At 42.2% G+C, this 17,548-nt stretch overlaps 1 protein-coding gene across 10 annotated transcripts in view; it reads left to right on the top strand.

The window, feature by feature from the left end:
• Akap13 (A-kinase anchoring protein 13) overlaps positions 1 to 17,548 on the top strand; it is a 285,104-nt gene that overhangs the window by 253,087 nt on the left and 14,469 nt on the right. For 8 of the 10 annotated variants that reach the window (XM_027408158.2, XM_027408162.2, XM_027408164.2 and 5 more), the window contains 11 exons: positions 174 to 309; positions 1,847 to 1,959; positions 2,588 to 2,740; positions 3,377 to 3,627; positions 5,345 to 5,470; positions 5,587 to 5,704; positions 6,840 to 7,088; positions 12,174 to 12,250; positions 12,838 to 13,019; positions 13,143 to 13,225; positions 16,202 to 16,396. In XM_027408158.2, the coding sequence (XP_027263959.1) occupies positions 174 to 309; positions 1,847 to 1,959; positions 2,588 to 2,740; positions 3,377 to 3,627; positions 5,345 to 5,470; positions 5,587 to 5,704; positions 6,840 to 7,088; positions 12,174 to 12,250; positions 12,838 to 13,019; positions 13,143 to 13,225; positions 16,202 to 16,396 (1,683 nt within the window). The remainder of the gene's footprint in view (positions 1 to 173; positions 310 to 1,846; positions 1,960 to 2,587; positions 2,741 to 3,376; positions 3,628 to 5,344; positions 5,471 to 5,586; positions 5,705 to 6,839; positions 7,089 to 12,173; positions 12,251 to 12,837; positions 13,020 to 13,142; positions 13,226 to 16,201; positions 16,397 to 17,548) is intronic. The other 2 variants (XM_027408161.2, XM_027408160.2) reach the window with 2 other exon arrangements.

Genomic DNA, 17,548 nt, shown 5'->3' with positions numbered 1-17,548 from the left:
AGTTCATACACAGTCAAAGATGTGAAGAAAGACCTGGTCTTTAAATTTTTTTCTTTTTTAAAAGAGCTAATGTATTGAAAGCATTTTGTGTCTTTGTGGCTTCCATCTAGTAAGTCAGCACTAGGGTCTGGAAAGGTGATGATGCTTCAATTCGTGTCCTGTCTTCCTTGCAGCTTCACAGCCCAAGGAGCGTCCTAGGTCTGCAGTCCTCTTGGCTGATGAGGCTACTGCTGTACCAATGTTTACTAACAGACGGTCCCAGCAGAGTGTCTCCCTCTCTAAAAGTGTTTCCATACAGAACATCACTGGGTAAGTGGGTTTAAAGAGTCCACAGTTGACATGTGGGTGACAAGAACATAATAATCACTTTATTTGAAAAAAAAAGTGGGTATATAAAATAATGGGATGGTACAGAGTTGGATGATGAGGATGACATGGTTGGAATTTTTTTATGTACTGTATTTATATTTATAATACAGACTGGTATTGTTTATCACAGAGCTCCAATTTCAAGCTGGATTGCTTTAGGCATTTGTACATGATCAGCCAGTTTTAGAAGAACCTGAGTCATGGGAAAGATGATTTAATCTCAAATATTCTGTTGTAACCACCTATCTCTTAGATATCACACCTATGTGTTATTCAGATGAGCCTGGTTTTGCTTCTTTTTAAATCTGCTTTCTATCCTTACCTCTGAAGTCAGTTTATCATGGTGGTGAATTCTGGACCATCAATTCCAGTTAGGTTCCTTCTTGCTCATTTGTATTGAGATCCATTTGTAGCCTCTTCAAACATTGCTGAGGGCACTGGTTGTTCAGCACTGAATGTCAGGTTATTAGCAAAGGGCTGATTATGTTGCTGTTGACTGTTTGGAGTAAAATGCTACCCTCCCTCCCATTCTGTGTCATCAAAAATGTAGGACTTAACACCTCTTACATATCTCCCGACCTAGACTAGATCAAAATTTCTGACTAAGGATGCAAAGTCAGCTTCTGTTTGTGTTTTGTTACCTCTGTGTTAGCTAATGTTTCCTCCTCAAAACAAACATTTCGGGTATTCTTCTTTGTCTCTATTTCTGTGATCTCTGTAAGTCTTCTTTTCAAAGTTGTAATGTTATCCAAACTCATTGGCATGGTGCCTGAAACACTGAGTTTTAAAGAAACTTTGAAGTTTAGATGAGTTTCACTTGCTGTTGTGTCACAGAATGAACGTTTACCTGGTGCCTACAAAGCTAGCTTGTGAGTTGAGGTGAGAAGGACCAAAGAATATCATTTATTGGCATGCTCAGTAGTTTTTAAGGTAGAGATTTTTTTTTAAAGAAAAAAAAAGGTAGTAATTATGTAATGTTTTTAAAATAAATTTGTTTTACATGTATGGGTGTTTTGCCCATATGCATGTCTGTGCCCCGTGTGCATGCCTGATGCCTGTGGAGACTAGAAGATGGTATTGGATCCCCTGGAACTTACTTGAGTTACAGGTGGTTATAAGCCACCATATGGGTGGTGGAAAGCAAACTGGGATCCTCTGAAAGAGCATCCAGTGCTCTTAGCTGCTGAGCCATCTCTCCAGCTCCTATAATAAATTTGAAGCTTCTTCTATATACATGATGCTATGTGCCTTTTTTAAGCCTCAAAAAGTTGGGCTAATATTAATTTTGCAATGATAATGCTTCTAAACTTATTAATAATGCTTCATTTTGCTGTGTACCTGAGTATATCAGATCTTGAGTCATCATGAAACCTACAGTTCATTGTCATCTTAGAGATTTTTTTAGGGATTCAGTTAAGAATGTGCACCACAGCTTATCAGAATGTGTTTGACAGTGTGTCCTTTTTCTTGTCTCTAGAGTTGGCAATGATGAGAACATGTCAAACACCTGGAAATTTCTGTCTCATTCAACAGACTCACTGAATAAAATATGCAAGGTTAATGAGTCAACAGAATCACTTACTGATGAGGGTAAGAGAAAACTCTGGCATGTACTACTAAAACCTCTGTCAAGATCCAGTGCATCTGTTATCACACTATTAGCAAATAGAAGGGCTTGGTTTTTCCCTCCTCCCTGGAGAGAGTCTCTAAATTTCCTGTTAAGTATCTCTTGCAGTACCAAGCACTGGACATCACACTTGTCCTAGTGCTAGCTTTCCATTGAAGGAAACATTGATATTAATCTAGGCATACTAGAATATGGATGCTTTTCTTCCTCTAGAGTTTGTACACATTCAGTTCTGTGTCTGTAATTGTAAGCCTACTCAGAAAAACATGTGCAGCATGTAAAGACAGCAGGGTGCTTCATGCTCCAGTGTCACATTGGAATTGTTTCAATCTTGTTAGATTTATGTATGCTTATCTTTCCTAACCAGACTTGAATGTAGAATGTTTCATTCCTAAACTTAGCCATGATTCTGCCTAGTATCTGGTATGTTCTCCTTGAGTATCCTCTACACTAGGACAAAGGATTTGTCCTATGAACTCATTTTCACCTGGAGGAAGATCCAGACTTGTAGAGGTCAAAAACCCAAGATCCTGAGGTTGCTTTTTTTTTTTTTTTTTTTTTTTTTTTTTTTTTTTTTTTTTGTATTTTGAGGAGTAGGTACAGATATGAATGAAGGACAACTAATGGGAGACTTTGAAAGTGACTCTAAACAGCTAGAAGCGGAGTCCTGGAGCAGGACAGTGGACAGCAAGTTCCTTAAACAGCAGAAGAAAGATGTGGTCAAGAGGCAGGAAGTGATTTACGGTGAGATGCTTCAATTGCTTTGCTTATTTTTGGTCTACACCATCCAGCTTGCACGCAAGTCAGAGTTACAGGTACTGTCTTACCTCTCAGGGAGGGGACTTGAAGAGGAGTTTCCCTGTCCAGCATGTTTAAGTATGTGATTGTTGGACTGTAGAAAATTAATTTTTGAATATGCAGCATCATAAAGGTTTCCATTAAAACCACTGAGGCATGGAGACATGATATTGCTTGTGTCCTTTTTGTTCATTTTGGCCTGTAGTGTTCCATTCTGTTCCTTTCTCATTGCATTCAACCGTGTGTTTATATTTGCATGCATAGTTATACAGCATAAAAGAAATGTCTTCTAAAAATGCATTTTAGTTGTTGAGCTACACTAGACAGGTGAAATACCAGGAACACAGTAAATGGAAGGGACTGGATCTAATGAAGACTTCTCTGAAAACCATTTAAGACTGTCTGAATTTAATATACCTATCATCAGAAAAATGATGTTCGGTCAGAGAAAAGACAGAATAAGATGAGGCAACTTAGGGAAAGACAGCTATTTGCTCGGTTTCTAAAGTCTCTTTTGGGCTCTGAGCTAATCTTACAAGCTTAGCTGTGATCTCTGAAAGACCCTTGATCTCTCTTCTCCAGAGCTGATGCAGACAGAGTTACATCACATCCGCACACTCAAGATCATGAGTGATGTGTACAGCCGAGGGATGATGACAGACCTGCTCTTTGAGCAGCAGATGGTGGAAAAGCTGTTCCCTTGTTTGGATGAACTGATCAGTATCCACAGCCAGTTCTTTCAGAGAATCCTGGAGCGGAAGAAGGAGTCTCTGGTGGATAAAAGTGAAAAGAACTTTCTTGTCAAGAGGATAGGGGATGTGCTTGTCAATCAGGTGAGCAGCGGGAAGGCCTTGGGTGTTTTCATGCTTTGGGGTAGCAGAGAAACTCTGTAATTCTGGATCCCAGCTTGTAAATCTCAGCTTTACTGTTTGCTTTTGGAGACCTAACAAATTTAGTTAATCTAACCCTCTATTTCCTTTTCTGTAAAATAAGGACAGAAAGGTTTCTCTGCCTGTGCTATTTTTTAGAAGGTTAGCTATAGATATAAAACAAAGTATATAGGAAAAGTTTTTCTTTCTGTAAGTCCATGCAATCATCAGAAACAGTTCTGTTTAAGAAGTAAAAGGACATTTGTTAGAAGGCTTCCACTTTCCCTGTGGCCCATCTGAAAAGGATCCCATCTACCTGAAGACCAGCTAAAGCTCAGGCAGTTGACTGAAATAGGCTGTATGTGAAACACTTTATAAAATGTGTTAACATTTTGCAACATGATTTTATTTTATTCCCATCCCAAAGAAACTTAGAAAAGTATTTTTTATATTTTTAGATGTATGTCATGAGCAGCTTTTGATGTTTGTCTTTTAAATGTTTTTGAAAAAGGAAATGTTGCTAGTAAAACCTTAACAGACAAGAACATCACACACATGTGACTAGAGCCTGCTTCCTCACCAGATCCCTGCTTCTGTGCAGATACGGAGGCTTAATCACTGGAATGGTTGAATGAGAATTGGGTTGGGGCTGGAGGCAGTACTGAGGATTGAACCAAGGGCTTTTCATACATGGCAGGTCAGCCCCCTACCACTGAGCTACATCCCCAGTCCTGTTTTGCATTTATTCTGAGACTCTTTCAACCTCCCAAGTAACTGGGATTACAGGCTTGGCTGAGGTCTTCTCCTTCCCTAGTATCCTTGAGCCCACATCCCTCACTTGATAATTTATCAGTGTATCTGTTCATTCTAAAAGGATTTGCTGTCTATTAAATGCCAGGGGTAAAACTACACAGCTGAATATTACATAGCTTTCTGCCTTAAGGAAATCTGTAAAAGCAGGCATGATGTAAATAAATGTATATTCCATGTGAGATACTTGTATTTGGCAAGTACAGATTGAATAGTCCTATAAAATAAACCTAATGTGAGGCCCTACAAATGAAGAACCATCTTCCCCAAGCATCTCTCCTCCAAACATTCTCTTTCTCCCTCCCTCCTTCCCTCCCTCCCTCCCCCCTCCTTCCTCCCTCCCTCCTTCCCTCCCCCCTCCTCTCTCTCTCTCTCTCTTTCCCTCTTTCCCCCCCCCCCCCTCCCTCCCTCCTTCCCTCTCTCCTCCCCTCCCCCTCCCTACCCACCCCCTTTCAGAACCTGTATAGATATTGCATCTTGACTTGTAGTCTTACCTGTAGTTTCTTGTATTGTGCACAACCCTTAAAGTCTTTGATGCTGAGATTGAAACTCTAGTACCTGGTACTCATGTGTTGCTCTATATGGTGCCATTGGACTCAACCTTGTAGGGCACTTAGTTTGTGGTAGTAGTTCTGCTTCTGTCTTTCCATTGTGAGTGAAAAAACCTACACAAGAAATCACTGGGTCTTCTGAGATCTCAGTGTTTAACCTTTTGATAAAATGCCAAACAGTTTGCCAAAGATATTGTACTATTTAATATTTTGGGGGGAGTTTATTAGGAAGCACTCTTAGTTTTTACAACAAGACTAGAAACTTTCTACAGAATGATACCTTGAGATGTTGTATAACTCCGATTCTCTTTCCTGGGCAGTTTTCAGGTGAGAATGCAGAGCGCTTAAAGAAGACATACGGCAAGTTCTGTGGACAGCACAACCAGTCTGTCAACTACTTCAAAGACCTCTACACAAAAGATAAGCGTTTCCAAGCCTTTGTGAAGGTACTGACCTGAAACACAGGTGTCCCTCCCCATCATAGTCAGGAGCATAAGCACTCCATTTTGGCTAGAGCCACCTTCCTCACATAGTAACTAATAGTGTATTCACTCCCTTGCAGAAAAAGATGAGCAGTTCAGTGGTAAGAAGGCTCGGAATCCCCGAGTGCATATTACTTGTAACTCAGAGGATCACCAAGTACCCAGTTTTATTCCAGAGGATACTGCAGTGTACCAAAGGTGAGTCTCCCTATGAGCGCAGATCCAGATAGCCCTGGAAAGCACAGTAGTAGAGCTCTGCCGTGCTCTGGCAGACCTACCAGCGTGCCTATGCTTAGCTTAGTGACTTATTTATTTGGGGGTGATTCTCACTCTGGCCCAGGTTGGCCTCAAATTCACAGCAGTTCTTCTTCCACCTCCCCCAAAATGCTGAGATTACAGATGTATCTTATCTTGTAAACATCTCTTCATGGCTATTTATTTTGTTGCTGTTTTTAGTTTTTTGAGACCACATTTCACTGTGTAGCCCAGTCTCAAACTCATGATCCTTCTGCTCAACCCTCCCTCATGCTGAGATTACAAGGAAACAAAATTGTATCCACCTGATACACAGTTTTCTTAAGAGGAACGGAAAGGCTGGTAGTACAGTTACGTGGTCTCAGCTACTTGGGCGAAGGCAGGGGAGATGCAAATTTAAGGTCTGCTAGGACCTAGAGCAGATTCAAGTCCAACTTGGGCAGGCAGTGAGACAAAAACTGAGAAGCAGGCTTGAGGCACAGCTGAGTGCTACAGTGCTTCCTGGATATGCACAAGGCCCTGGATTCAATTCCTGGACTACCAGATTGTAGTGTTAAATCACTACAGTTGGGGTAGATAGATAATATCAAGGAGGGACCGTGGATTGGTTCTGTTAAAAGGTTATGTGCCCTGAATACTAACTAGTTCAGGTAACATTGAATTTGGTCAGCAGTTCCCACCATTGCTTCCCCTAAGTGCTAAAATTGTTACTGTCTCATTTAATCAGTATGTGGTGGTTTCTCTCAGATGATGCTTCTCCTAGGCAGTTACATGAAAGGTTATGAGGCAGTGACATTAAAGAGTAGGCAAACATATAGCTGAGTAGCTCATTACATGCCTCTGCTGCTCTCTCTCCCTAAAACTTGGTTCCTTTTGTTTTGGAGCATATAATTGCATATCATCCATAGCATTGAGAACTTGTAACTTCTTTTGGAATTAAACTTACAGCAGCAGGAAAGGTAGGCATGTGTTCCCTCTACTGTGAAAGTGTCATACTGAGAGGAATGTGATGGTGTAGACTCCTTCCATTCTGCTCTTGTGTGCAAGGAGCCATTAAAAGTAGTTCTTTTCTCCCAAGACAATGAAGTGGAGCAGGAAGAACTGGCTCAGTCCCTGAGCCTGGTGAAGGATGTGATTGGAGCCGTGGACAGCAAAGTGGCAAGTTATGAGAAGAAAGTACGTCTCGGTGAGATTTACACCAAGACTGACAGCAAGTCGATCATGAGGATGAAAAGTGGGCAGATGTTCGCCAAGGAGGATCTGAAACGGAAGAAGCTGGTGCGGGATGGGAGTGTGTTTCTGAAGAGCGCAACAGGAAGGTTGAAAGGTAAGACTGCTTCCATGTCTGTGCGCCTGTGGAAAACACGAAAACTCCAGATTCTTCTGGACTTCACCACCAGGTTTCTGCCTAGAGAGCCATATCCAGACACCACCCAGGGCAATAACCATGTAGTAATGTCAAAAAAAAAAAAAAAGCCGTGTTTCATGTGACTTACGAAATCCTATGAAATGTGGCAGCAAGGAAAATGCATATTCAGGAAAAATGGCAAGTTCGAGTTTTAAATTAATTAATACATATAGCAGACTGTTGTGGAAGACATACTCCCCACCCCCAGAGAGGTGCTGAGTGGCCACTGTGGGGTTGGGGTCAGTGGCAGAACTGTCTGAGTCAGACACTGTGTGTTTGTAAGATTGGGAATTTATCACTCCCAAAAGCTTTCTGAGACCTTAGAGAAGGGCAAGTCTAACTTATTTCAACGAGATTCCTTATTGCTTTATGATATCCATGTCTTTCAGTTTTCTCTAAAGCAAAATAGATCATTAAAGATGGCTGGTTCGTTTGGTTTATGATTTCTCACCTTTCACAGGTCACCTACAATAATTTAAGTAAGTTGGGGATTTTGTTTTTAATTCTTTAGTACATCGTACTTTTAGGAAAACGGTCAGTTTCATCAAACATTTCCTGGACAGACATCCTGCCTGTGTGAGCTCTAACTTCCCAGCAGCTATGGGTATTCCTGCCACAGTTCCTGGACTCAGTGAGCTGAAGGTACAGAGCAGGCCACGGTTGCACTGTTGTCCCAGTCGCACACTGATATCAGAAGGAATGTTTCCTTTCCCATCTCAGAGAAGTAATGATGGCACAGGCATCTGCTGTCAGAGTACTCAGGTGCCCTCAGCATAGCCTTAACATGCTCAGGACAGTAGTGCATAAGTCCCCTCCAGACACATAACTTCAGACCTTCAAGGGGGCATTTCTCCAGTGTGGTGGGTGCCAGAGTAAAGAGGAAGGACGGATGGCATGGAGTTAAGTCTCGAAGAAGGTGGGAAGGCATGGAGTTGGGAGGGCCTAGAACCCAGGGAAAGTTACATCTTCTGGACTCCCAGACAGACTTCAGAGAGTGATAGGAGATGAGCAAAATGAGACACTACTGGGATCCGCTGCCAAAGGTGCCCACCACACAGTGTGGAGTTGGCACTTGATGTCCTTGCTGGTTGTGGGGCATGGAATAGACTCACAATGAAAGGATTTCACGTGGAAAAGGGATGAATTTGGTGTTTTTGTGGTTTGGGGGCTTTTTATTTTTTGTCTTCAACACACCTGGGCATAGTGTAGAGTACATCATAAGTGACAAAGGCATTGGAACTGTTGGGCTATTTCAGAAAGCACCCACCAGCACCTGCACAGTGGAAGACATGAAAAAGAAGCATGGGTAATTTTTTTAAATTACACTGGTCAGCGGTGTTTAGGATATCCTGTGATGAATTAGGGTGCTCCTTTCTTCCAGCCCTCGGCACAGTTCTATGGTGGTCTGAGGGCCCTAGCTCAGACACCCTCCACACCATCACTTTGAGGCCATCTTTCAGCCAGGCTGGCAGTTCAGAAATACCTGTCCTTCTCATGAGAGTCTAGATTTGCTAGAACTGCTGTTGCCCAGAGCCAATACTTTATTCTTTTCCTTTACATGGCAGTTTATTTCCAAAATAAAAATGAATAGGTTCCAGTTGTTGGAATAAAGTTGTGGTCAAACCAATAGCAGAACAATAGGTTTCTGGCTTGAAATGCCTGGAGTGGGGAGAACGGGTTGGTATTTAGTCATTTTTCACACCCCCGTGAACTCCTGCCAAGAACAGCCAGTACTGTATTGAACACCCCGTGGAAGGGGTGGGATTGTTTTTTTTTTCTCTGATCCATAACACTGATCATATAAACCTCAGGTTCCAGCAAAGTTGAAACTTTTAGAACTTATTTTTGGCAAACACCTGAATTATTTTAAAGTAGACTTCAAAATAAAAAAAAACTTGTCAAAACTGATAATTCATGGAAAATTACTGTTGTCTAGTCTGAAATTTTAGACATCCCTTGCTTCTGTTTGCTGTGTAGCTTTGTAGGGAATTTAGTTGTGGCAGAGGTTGAAGAAAGCAAGGAAGACTGCATAAATCAACCTGGTTTCCCCAAGAAGCCATCGGCTCTGCTTTCCACAGAGAAAACATGTAAGGGTCGGCCTGGTGGTTCTGACCAGCTGGCTGGGAGAGTGCATTGTCCCTTGAGGGAGTAGAGCAGCATGGCCCTTTGTATGCCTAGAGGACTAGTCAGGTCATGAGTTGATTAATTTTTTTTAAGTTCCTGTATCCAATTAAATATATTGTTTGTTTTGTTCCATTTCTGTGATGACAATGGAGGTAGAACCTAGATCTTCTGGAGTCTTTGGCACTGCTGAAATAGGCACCAGCCTGTTGGTTTTGTTTTTTTATGTGTCATATTTTATATTTTGCAGCTTATATTCAACTTAGTTTGACCATGATAATTCGGACAAAACATGGATATTTCTTAAATTAATTTCTGTAGCATATGAAAAATGGGTATGATTTTTTTTTTTTTCTTTTTAATTCGGTTTTCTGAAACAGGGTTTCTTTGGAGCTTTGGAGCCTGTTCTGGAACTCACTCTGTAGACCAGACTGGCCTTGAACTCACAGGGATCCACCTGTCTCTGCCTCTTGAGTGCTGGGATTAAAGGCGTGCGCCACCACTACCTGGCCTCATTATGATGTTTTGATATTTTAATACACACATATGGTTGTTTACCCAACCATTACTTCCTGCTGGTCCCCTTCTTGCCCCAAATAGTCCTTCAGCTTTCCTGTCATATATTACAAACAATTAATTTGAGATCTGCATATGAGAGAAAACATGATATTTTATCTAACTTACCTCCCCCATTACACTCTCTTGTTCCATATATGGTTTTGTTTTGATGGTGTGAAAGAGGGCTGACTACCAACTAACTGTAGAAGCTGAATTCACTTCTGTGTATGAAGCTAGAGTATATCTGTTCAAATGTTCTAGTTTCCTTTATGTTACCGTGATTTAAAACACTCTGACTAAAAGCAGCAGTGAGGAGGTAAGAGTATATTTGGCTTACACTTCCAGGTCACAGCCCATCCTTGAAGTATATCAGGAGAGGAGCAAAGAACCACAAAGAAACGTTGGGTGCTGATTCACTGTTCTGCTCATGGGCTCCTGCTTAGCTAGCTTTGTTACATAGCCCAGGATCACCTTCCCAGAAAATGGTATCACCCACAGTGGGCTGAAGCCTCCTACAGCAGTTAATAATCAAAACATTCCCCCACAGTCATGGCCATGGGCCTCTTTGATCTAGGCAGTTCTTCAATGGAGGCTTTCTTCATAAATGGCTCTAGGCTATGTCAGGTTGACAGTTAAAGCTATCTGGGATGGGGTGGGGTGGGGTAGGGTGGTCTTGCCTTAATCTTTTGCTTTAAAATGCCTCTGTCCTGTTTTTGATGGGTAGCAGGTAAAAGAATCTCAGATATCCTAGGCTAGTCACAAACTCAGCTGAGGGTCACCTTTAACTCCCCCAAGTGCTGGGATTACAGGTGTGTACTACAAAACCCTGTTTTATGCAATGTTCACTGTGGGGTATGGAGAAGGTCTCTGCTATAACGTCCCTTCTGGGCACTTTTCTGGCTGCTGTTTCTCATGAATATAATGAGAAATTGGGAGAGACTACAAACACCTTGGGCTGTGAGTGCGGCTCAGGTGGAGTGCTTACCTAGCGTGCATAGAACCCAGGGTTTGGTCTCCAACACTGGAAGGCGTAAGGGGGCAGCTGAAGAATATTTCATGGCGTATGTTGGTAAAGGTTGCTTCCTATCCAACACTGGTTGAAATTCATCTTCATTCTTAAAAGTATTTTATACTTAAAACTTTATCATACAGAGTAATGGCTTAGTAGGGTAGTCAGCTTTTGGGTGGCGCTCTCTCTCTCTCTCTCTCTCTCTCTCTCTCTCTCTCTCTCCTCTCTCTCTCTCTCTCTCTCTCTCTCTCTCTCTCTCTCTGTGTGTGTGTGTGTGTGTCTGTGTGTCTGTGTGTCTGTGTGTGTCTGTGTGTGTAGACCTGAATTCAGATCTCCAGAACTAACACAAGAGCCAGATACAGTGATACTCGCTATAACCTAGGTGAGATGGGCAGCAAATAGAGACTGGAGGATCCCCAAAGCTCACTGACCAGTCAGTCCAGCCAAAAAATGGCAGGCCCCATTAAAACATTTAAAAACAAGGTGAAGAGGGACAGGAGAGGTGGCTCAGTGCTTAAGAGCACTGGCTGCTCTTCCAGCGGTCCTGAGTTCAATTCCTAGCAACCACATGGTGGCTCACAACCATCTATCATGAGATCCGGTGCCCTCTTCTGGAGTGCAGACATACATGCAGGCAGAACACTGTATACATAAATAAATAAACCTTGAAAGGTAAAGAAAAAAAACAAAAAAATAAGGTAGATAGAGTAATAGAGGAAAATAGCCAAAGTCAACTCTGGAAGACACAAAAGGTGACACACGCACTGGATATATCTTTTCAGGACTGATCACTTAACATTTTTGAGGTGAGGCTTATGGGGATGTGCCTAAAATGCCTCTAGGATAAAAGGCAATTATTTGCTTTGCCAGTAACTTTGTATATGTTTGAATCCTCTGTTCTGTGGGTAACCTAATGTCCCTCAAAACACCCCAGGAAGGTGAAGCTAAAAATGACACATTGATTTACAAGGTGTGAATTACTTGTTTCTCCATGTGCCAACATCATAAAGGAATTTATATTATTGTCCATTTTTAATCTGGGATCTATATTTTGTCCTCTTGTTTCTAAGTGAGAAATCTGGGGTTTCAGTATATTTAATACTATTATTATACTTGTTGCTGAAAACAGTATCTGAAGATTTATAAAATGATAGAATTCAGGGGTTAGGGTTAGGGCTGGAGTGACCAGCTCTGAATCTTGCAGAATTACAAAACTGTTGCAGGGGGCGGGTGTGATCTCAGACACAGTTGCTATGCATTGCTGAACCGATTTTATAAACAACTTCTCTCCTTCTCTTTCCCACCTCTATTTGCAGAGGTTCAAGCGGTTCTCCTCACTGACATTTTAGTTTTCCTTCAAGAAAAAGACCAGAAATACGTATTTGCATCCTTGGTAAGCTGAACTGTTACTCTGTTCTGTTTGAAATAAGTCATATTCATACCAGCTAGGCTGGGTATAAAGTCCAACCAGTCAGCATTAATCTGTCGTATATCTGTGGCTTATCTGCCCTCTGAAAACCATCTGACTCACAAAAGATTCCTTGGAATGATTTCTTACATACCCTTGTGGTTTTTTTGTTGTTATTCCTTCCCACTGCAAAATTATTTTTTATGTTCTTTCATAATCACTCTGAATGCCCTGAACACTTGCTGATTTGATCACAATAGAAATCCACTTCTGGAATGTATCTCCCAGATTCATCATGCAGAAAACATAGATAGAATTTTAATGGTCATGATCTGTTAATCTCCAGTGTGGAAATCGCTTGTTCAAATTTGATGAAATGCTTATCTGAAAGCTGAGGGTTTTTGTTGTTGTTGTTGTTGTTGTTTTGGTGCAGGGAGGGTGTTAAATTGATTTTCTTTTTGCTTTGAAGCCATATGCATTTAAAGCTGTCTGAGCTTATCTTAGGTTAGAGTTGTCTTCTAGAGTGAGTGTACTGCATACATGTCTTATGTTTGCCTCTTTCCTCTGTCCAGGACCATAAGTCAACTGTGATCTCCTTAAAGAAGCTGATTGTAAGAGAAGTGGCACATGAAGAAAAAGGTCTGTTCCTCATCAGTATGGGGGTGAACGATCCAGAGATGGTGGAGGTCCATGCCAGCTCCAGAGAGGAGCGGAATAGCTGGATTCATATCATTCAGGATACAATCAACTCCCTGTAAGTGAGACACCAGGGCCTGCCTAGTACCTCTGTATGACGTACACAGGGCAGTGACCACATAACTGACATCTTAGGCATTTCGTTTGTTTGTTTCATCTTGCTTTATTTTGGTTATGTTAGGAACAGAGATGAAGATGAAGGGATTCCTAGTGAGAATGAAGAAGAAAAGAAATTGTTGGACATGAAAGCTCGGGAGTTAAAAGGTAAAATGTTGGAAATGGTCTGAGATCTTTATCATCTGCAGTTGCAGATGGCCAGTCTTTTCATGAGCCTTGAGCTGTCTCAGTCAGCTCAACTACAAAAACAAATAGTTTCCAAGAGAGAACGGCAATAAGAATAGTTTAGTGGGGCTGGAAAGATAGCTCAGCATTTAAGAACACTGACTGCTCTTCCAGAGGAACAGGGTTCGATTCAGGACCGTCTGTAGCTCCTGTTTCAGGAGATGGTGCCCTCTTCTGGCCTCTAGGCACTGGGCATGCACGTGATACAGACATACATGCAGTCCCTATACAAATAAAAATAAACAATGTAAATATAATATATATAAATATTAATAAACAATAGCATAACACTAGGGAATATAGATTGTCTGATCTTGGTGTTTGTTCTTGGACAATGATGACTTTGTTTATACCTTGTCATAGAGAATTTGCCGTATTCCATAGTCATGTCTAATGTTAAAATGAAAAAGATATTCTCCACTTAGTCTGTTCTACTCTTTGCGGTCCCTGGCCTTCTCTGTTGTTATATTCACAGATGAAGTGTGAGATGGCTCAGGGAAAGGGGGCTTACTGTGCTTGCAGCACTACTTAATGAGTTCCCACTGCTTCGTGTAGTCTCTGCCTCCCATTGTGTAAATAGAATACTTGAATCCCTCAAAGGCCAAGACATCCCAGGCCAAGTGTGTGTGTGCTTAAGGACTGAGCCAGAATTTCTTATCCCTATCCTTTTCTTGTTTCTTTTTCTATTTGTTGTTAAATAAAATCTTGCTCTGTAATCCTGGCTGGCCTTGAATTCTGGATCCTCCTGCCTCAGCTCTAGAGTGTTGGAACTATACTCCCTCTTATTAAACACTAGAGCCTGGGAGTCTTCTTGTCTTCACTCGATACTAGTTGAATTTTCTGAAAATTGTTTTGAGTAGCAATAAGGCCCAGAGTAAGTGAATACAGTACCTGTAGAGCTTAGTTACTCCTGAGAACTACAAAGTGACACAATTCTGTTACACTGAAGGAGAGGAGAGGAGAAAAAGATGGCTAAGTTTACACCTGCATTATAGCAAACTCTGTGTGTGTGTGTGTGTGTGTGTGTGTGTGTGTGTGTGTGTGTGTGTGTAAACTTAGTAGCCTATGATCAGGGTAACAGGGATAAAATCTTCTTTAACATTTGTTGTGTAGTCGGCTAGATGTACTACTGGGTACCAGGCTTGTTTGGATGCTCACACTTAAAGGGTATGTATATAAATGGGTGACAAGCCATAGATTGGTCTGGCGGACCATATAAAATATGTGGGATCTGTTCATCTTGCCTCTAAGGCTCATAGAAGTAGTTGCATAAATTACATCTAAAAAAAATTATCTTGCTTCTTAAGGGTAGTTATGTGAAAAAGAACTTGATTTGTTTGCCTATAGTGGCAGGTCTACAGGGTCAGGACTAAGTGACAGGAGCCAAAAGCTGGCAAGTCTTTTTGAAAAGGAAACAAGGGATTGTGTGTGTGTGTGTGTGTGTGTGTGTGTGTGTGTGTGTGTGTGTGTGTGTGTGTGTGTGTGTGTGTGATATTTGTGTGTAGTTATACTATATATACACTATATAAGTATAAATTTTATTTTATGTGCATTGGTGTTTTGCCTGCTTATATGTCTGTGTGAGGGTATTGGATCCCCTGGAAAAGGAGTTGTGAGATGCCATGTGGGTGCTGGGAATTGAACCTGGGTCCTCTAGAAGAGCAGCCAGTACTCTTAACCACTGAGCTATCTCTGCAGCCCTGGGAATACTATACATTTATTGGTTGGTTGGTTCGTTGGTTGGATGGATGGTTGGTTGGTTGGTTTTTTGAGACAGGATTTCTCTGTGTAGCTTTGAAGCCTATCCTTGGAACTAGTTCTTATAGACCAGGCTGGTCTGGAACTCACAGAGATACAACTGCCTCTGCCTCCCAAGTACTGGGATTACAGGTGTGCACCACCACCGGCCAGCTGGAATGCTATACTTTTGATGTATTTTTTTTTCAAGTTTTGGACCCTTTTAGGAGAATGGCTTGAGGAAGTAGAGGTGCCACTGGAAATGGACCACTTGAGATGCTTAGGATAGGTTAGCAAGAAATGAGTGGGAAAGTAGACAATTGAAGAAATGAGGTTATCAATCAAAGTGCTACTTCCAGCCTCAATCAGAGAAGCCTGTCTGCAAAGAGCAGAGGTGACTGCAAAGCTGTTGAAGATGCTGAGAATAAGTTAGTGACAATTGAGTGCTCAGCCCTAAGCAAGACATGTATACCAAACCTCTGAGGCTCTGGGAACATGGTGGAAGAAGGGGAAAGAATGCAAGAGCATAAGGAGAGGAAGAAAGTCTGTGAAAGCTGTCTTCTGGGCATGGCACAGTGGCTAGGGTCAGGACTTTACAGCAGCTATGGCTGCCTGCAGTGGACCCATCAAGAGTCAATTGGGGATTGGTAGGGTCTCTACCCACTCCCTGCTGCTGGTGGATTTGGGAGGAAGCGCAGTGAGGTCTTAAGTCTCCATTGAGGAACTCATTCACCTCCAGTGGATAGTCAAGCTCATGGACATGCAGATGAACCTGGTTAAACTGACTGTGTCTCAAAAAAATAAAACAACAAAATCACGAATGTCGGAAAACTACTTGGAATTGGATACTAAGGGTATAAAAGGAATTAGGGTAATAAACTTTATACATGTCGTCAAAGAACAAACTTAAAGAAACAGACAAAAACTAGTCAACTGAATGTAGTGATAGGATAGAGTTGTGTCCAAAATCCTGGTGTTTGCAGAAAGAACCCAGGGCAGTTTGAGAGTACAGGAGCTTGATCCTGTCTGTGTTCAGGATGGGAGCCATTTCCTGTCTTGGGCCTGTCCATAACCACCACTAGGTGGTGCTCATCTCTCAGTCATCTTGTGATCCCCAGCTGCAGACAAGTAAAGTCAGGTGTTTTCTCCATTTGCCTGCAGAACAACTTCAACAGAAGGACCAGCAGATCCTCCTCTTGCTGGAAGAGAAAGAGATGATTTTCCGGGACATGACCGAGTGCAGCACTCCCTTGCCCGAGGATTGCTCGCCATTGCACAGCCCGAGAGTCCTCTTCCGCTCCAACACAGAGGAAGCTCTCAAAGGAGGACCACTGATGAAAAGTGCAATAAGTGAAGGTAATTTACACACAGCACTGGCCCCTCTCTATCCTGTCCCAGAGAGAGTTGCACACTTATGTCCCATACCAGTGCCTGCTGTTACTGTAAAACAAAACACCAATATAAAAAACTTCCCAGTATTACTGTAGTTAAATTGTCAGGTAAACATCCCTAACAGTCACTACCCAAGCTAAGAAATCAACATGGCAAACACCCTGAAAGCCTTTGCATTTCCCAACACACTTAACTTCCTCCTAACAGGAGCAGCTGCCCTAACCTGTATCAATAATCACTTAAGTACTTCCCCCTTCTTTTTAATTTTTAAAGTTACATTAGTGTATTTACTGTGTACATGCATGTGTGTGGGCATACGCATCCCATGATATGCATATGAAGGTAAGAAGGCAAATTGGGGAGCCTGGGACAGCAGGTAAAGGCATTCACCATGGAGCCATGCCTAATGATCTTGAGTTTGATCTTTGGGACCTTCATTGCGGTCCCAGGCTCCCCAAGTTGCCAACCAACAGGAAGCTAGAGCATGCCAAAGCAGCAAGGAAAAAGAACTACCATGTGCCTTGTCTGTCCCTTAAAACCTCTACCATGTCACCCTGACATCACCATGACCACACCCTGATGGGCGTGGTCAGGCACACCTGTAGCCAGCCCTTAGGAGGCGTGGTTACGGTGTCTCCCTACAAGGAGCTAATAATACGGAGGCCATGAAGGGGTACTACTTACAGCTTGCCCACTGCCCAATCTTATGGAGGCATTTTCTCCCCATCCCTGCTGTGCAGTTGATCTTTGAATTAGTTGAGCTTTTGGAACCGCTGGTTGGACTTTTCCATATGGTACCCTGTCTCTGGGTCTGTCGATCACAGCTGGCTTCAGAAGCTGAATTTCTCAGACTTGATGGATTCAAAAGATGTACTCCTGTGGTGTTGAATGCTTTCATCGGGAAGCATCTGGCCCGAGTTAGTTCTTTTTCTGTGATGTAGGAACAGGTGAATAGAAGGATGAATCCTACAGGGGAGGGTCCTCTTCCTTTATGTGCCAGTTTTCAATAAACTCGTCTGTGTTAATCCTCTGATAGGACTTGCACTGTTTTGCACACATTATTATGAGGCTGCAATCGTAGCTCAAAGATAGAACTCTGCATGCACGAGGGGCCTT

This window comes from Cricetulus griseus, chromosome 3 (assembly GCF_003668045.3).
Source record: "Cricetulus griseus strain 17A/GY chromosome 3, alternate assembly CriGri-PICRH-1.0, whole genome shotgun sequence".
Classification (NCBI taxonomy): domain Eukaryota; kingdom Metazoa; phylum Chordata; class Mammalia; order Rodentia; family Cricetidae; genus Cricetulus; species Cricetulus griseus.
This window is presented reverse-complemented; position numbering and strand designations above follow the sequence as displayed.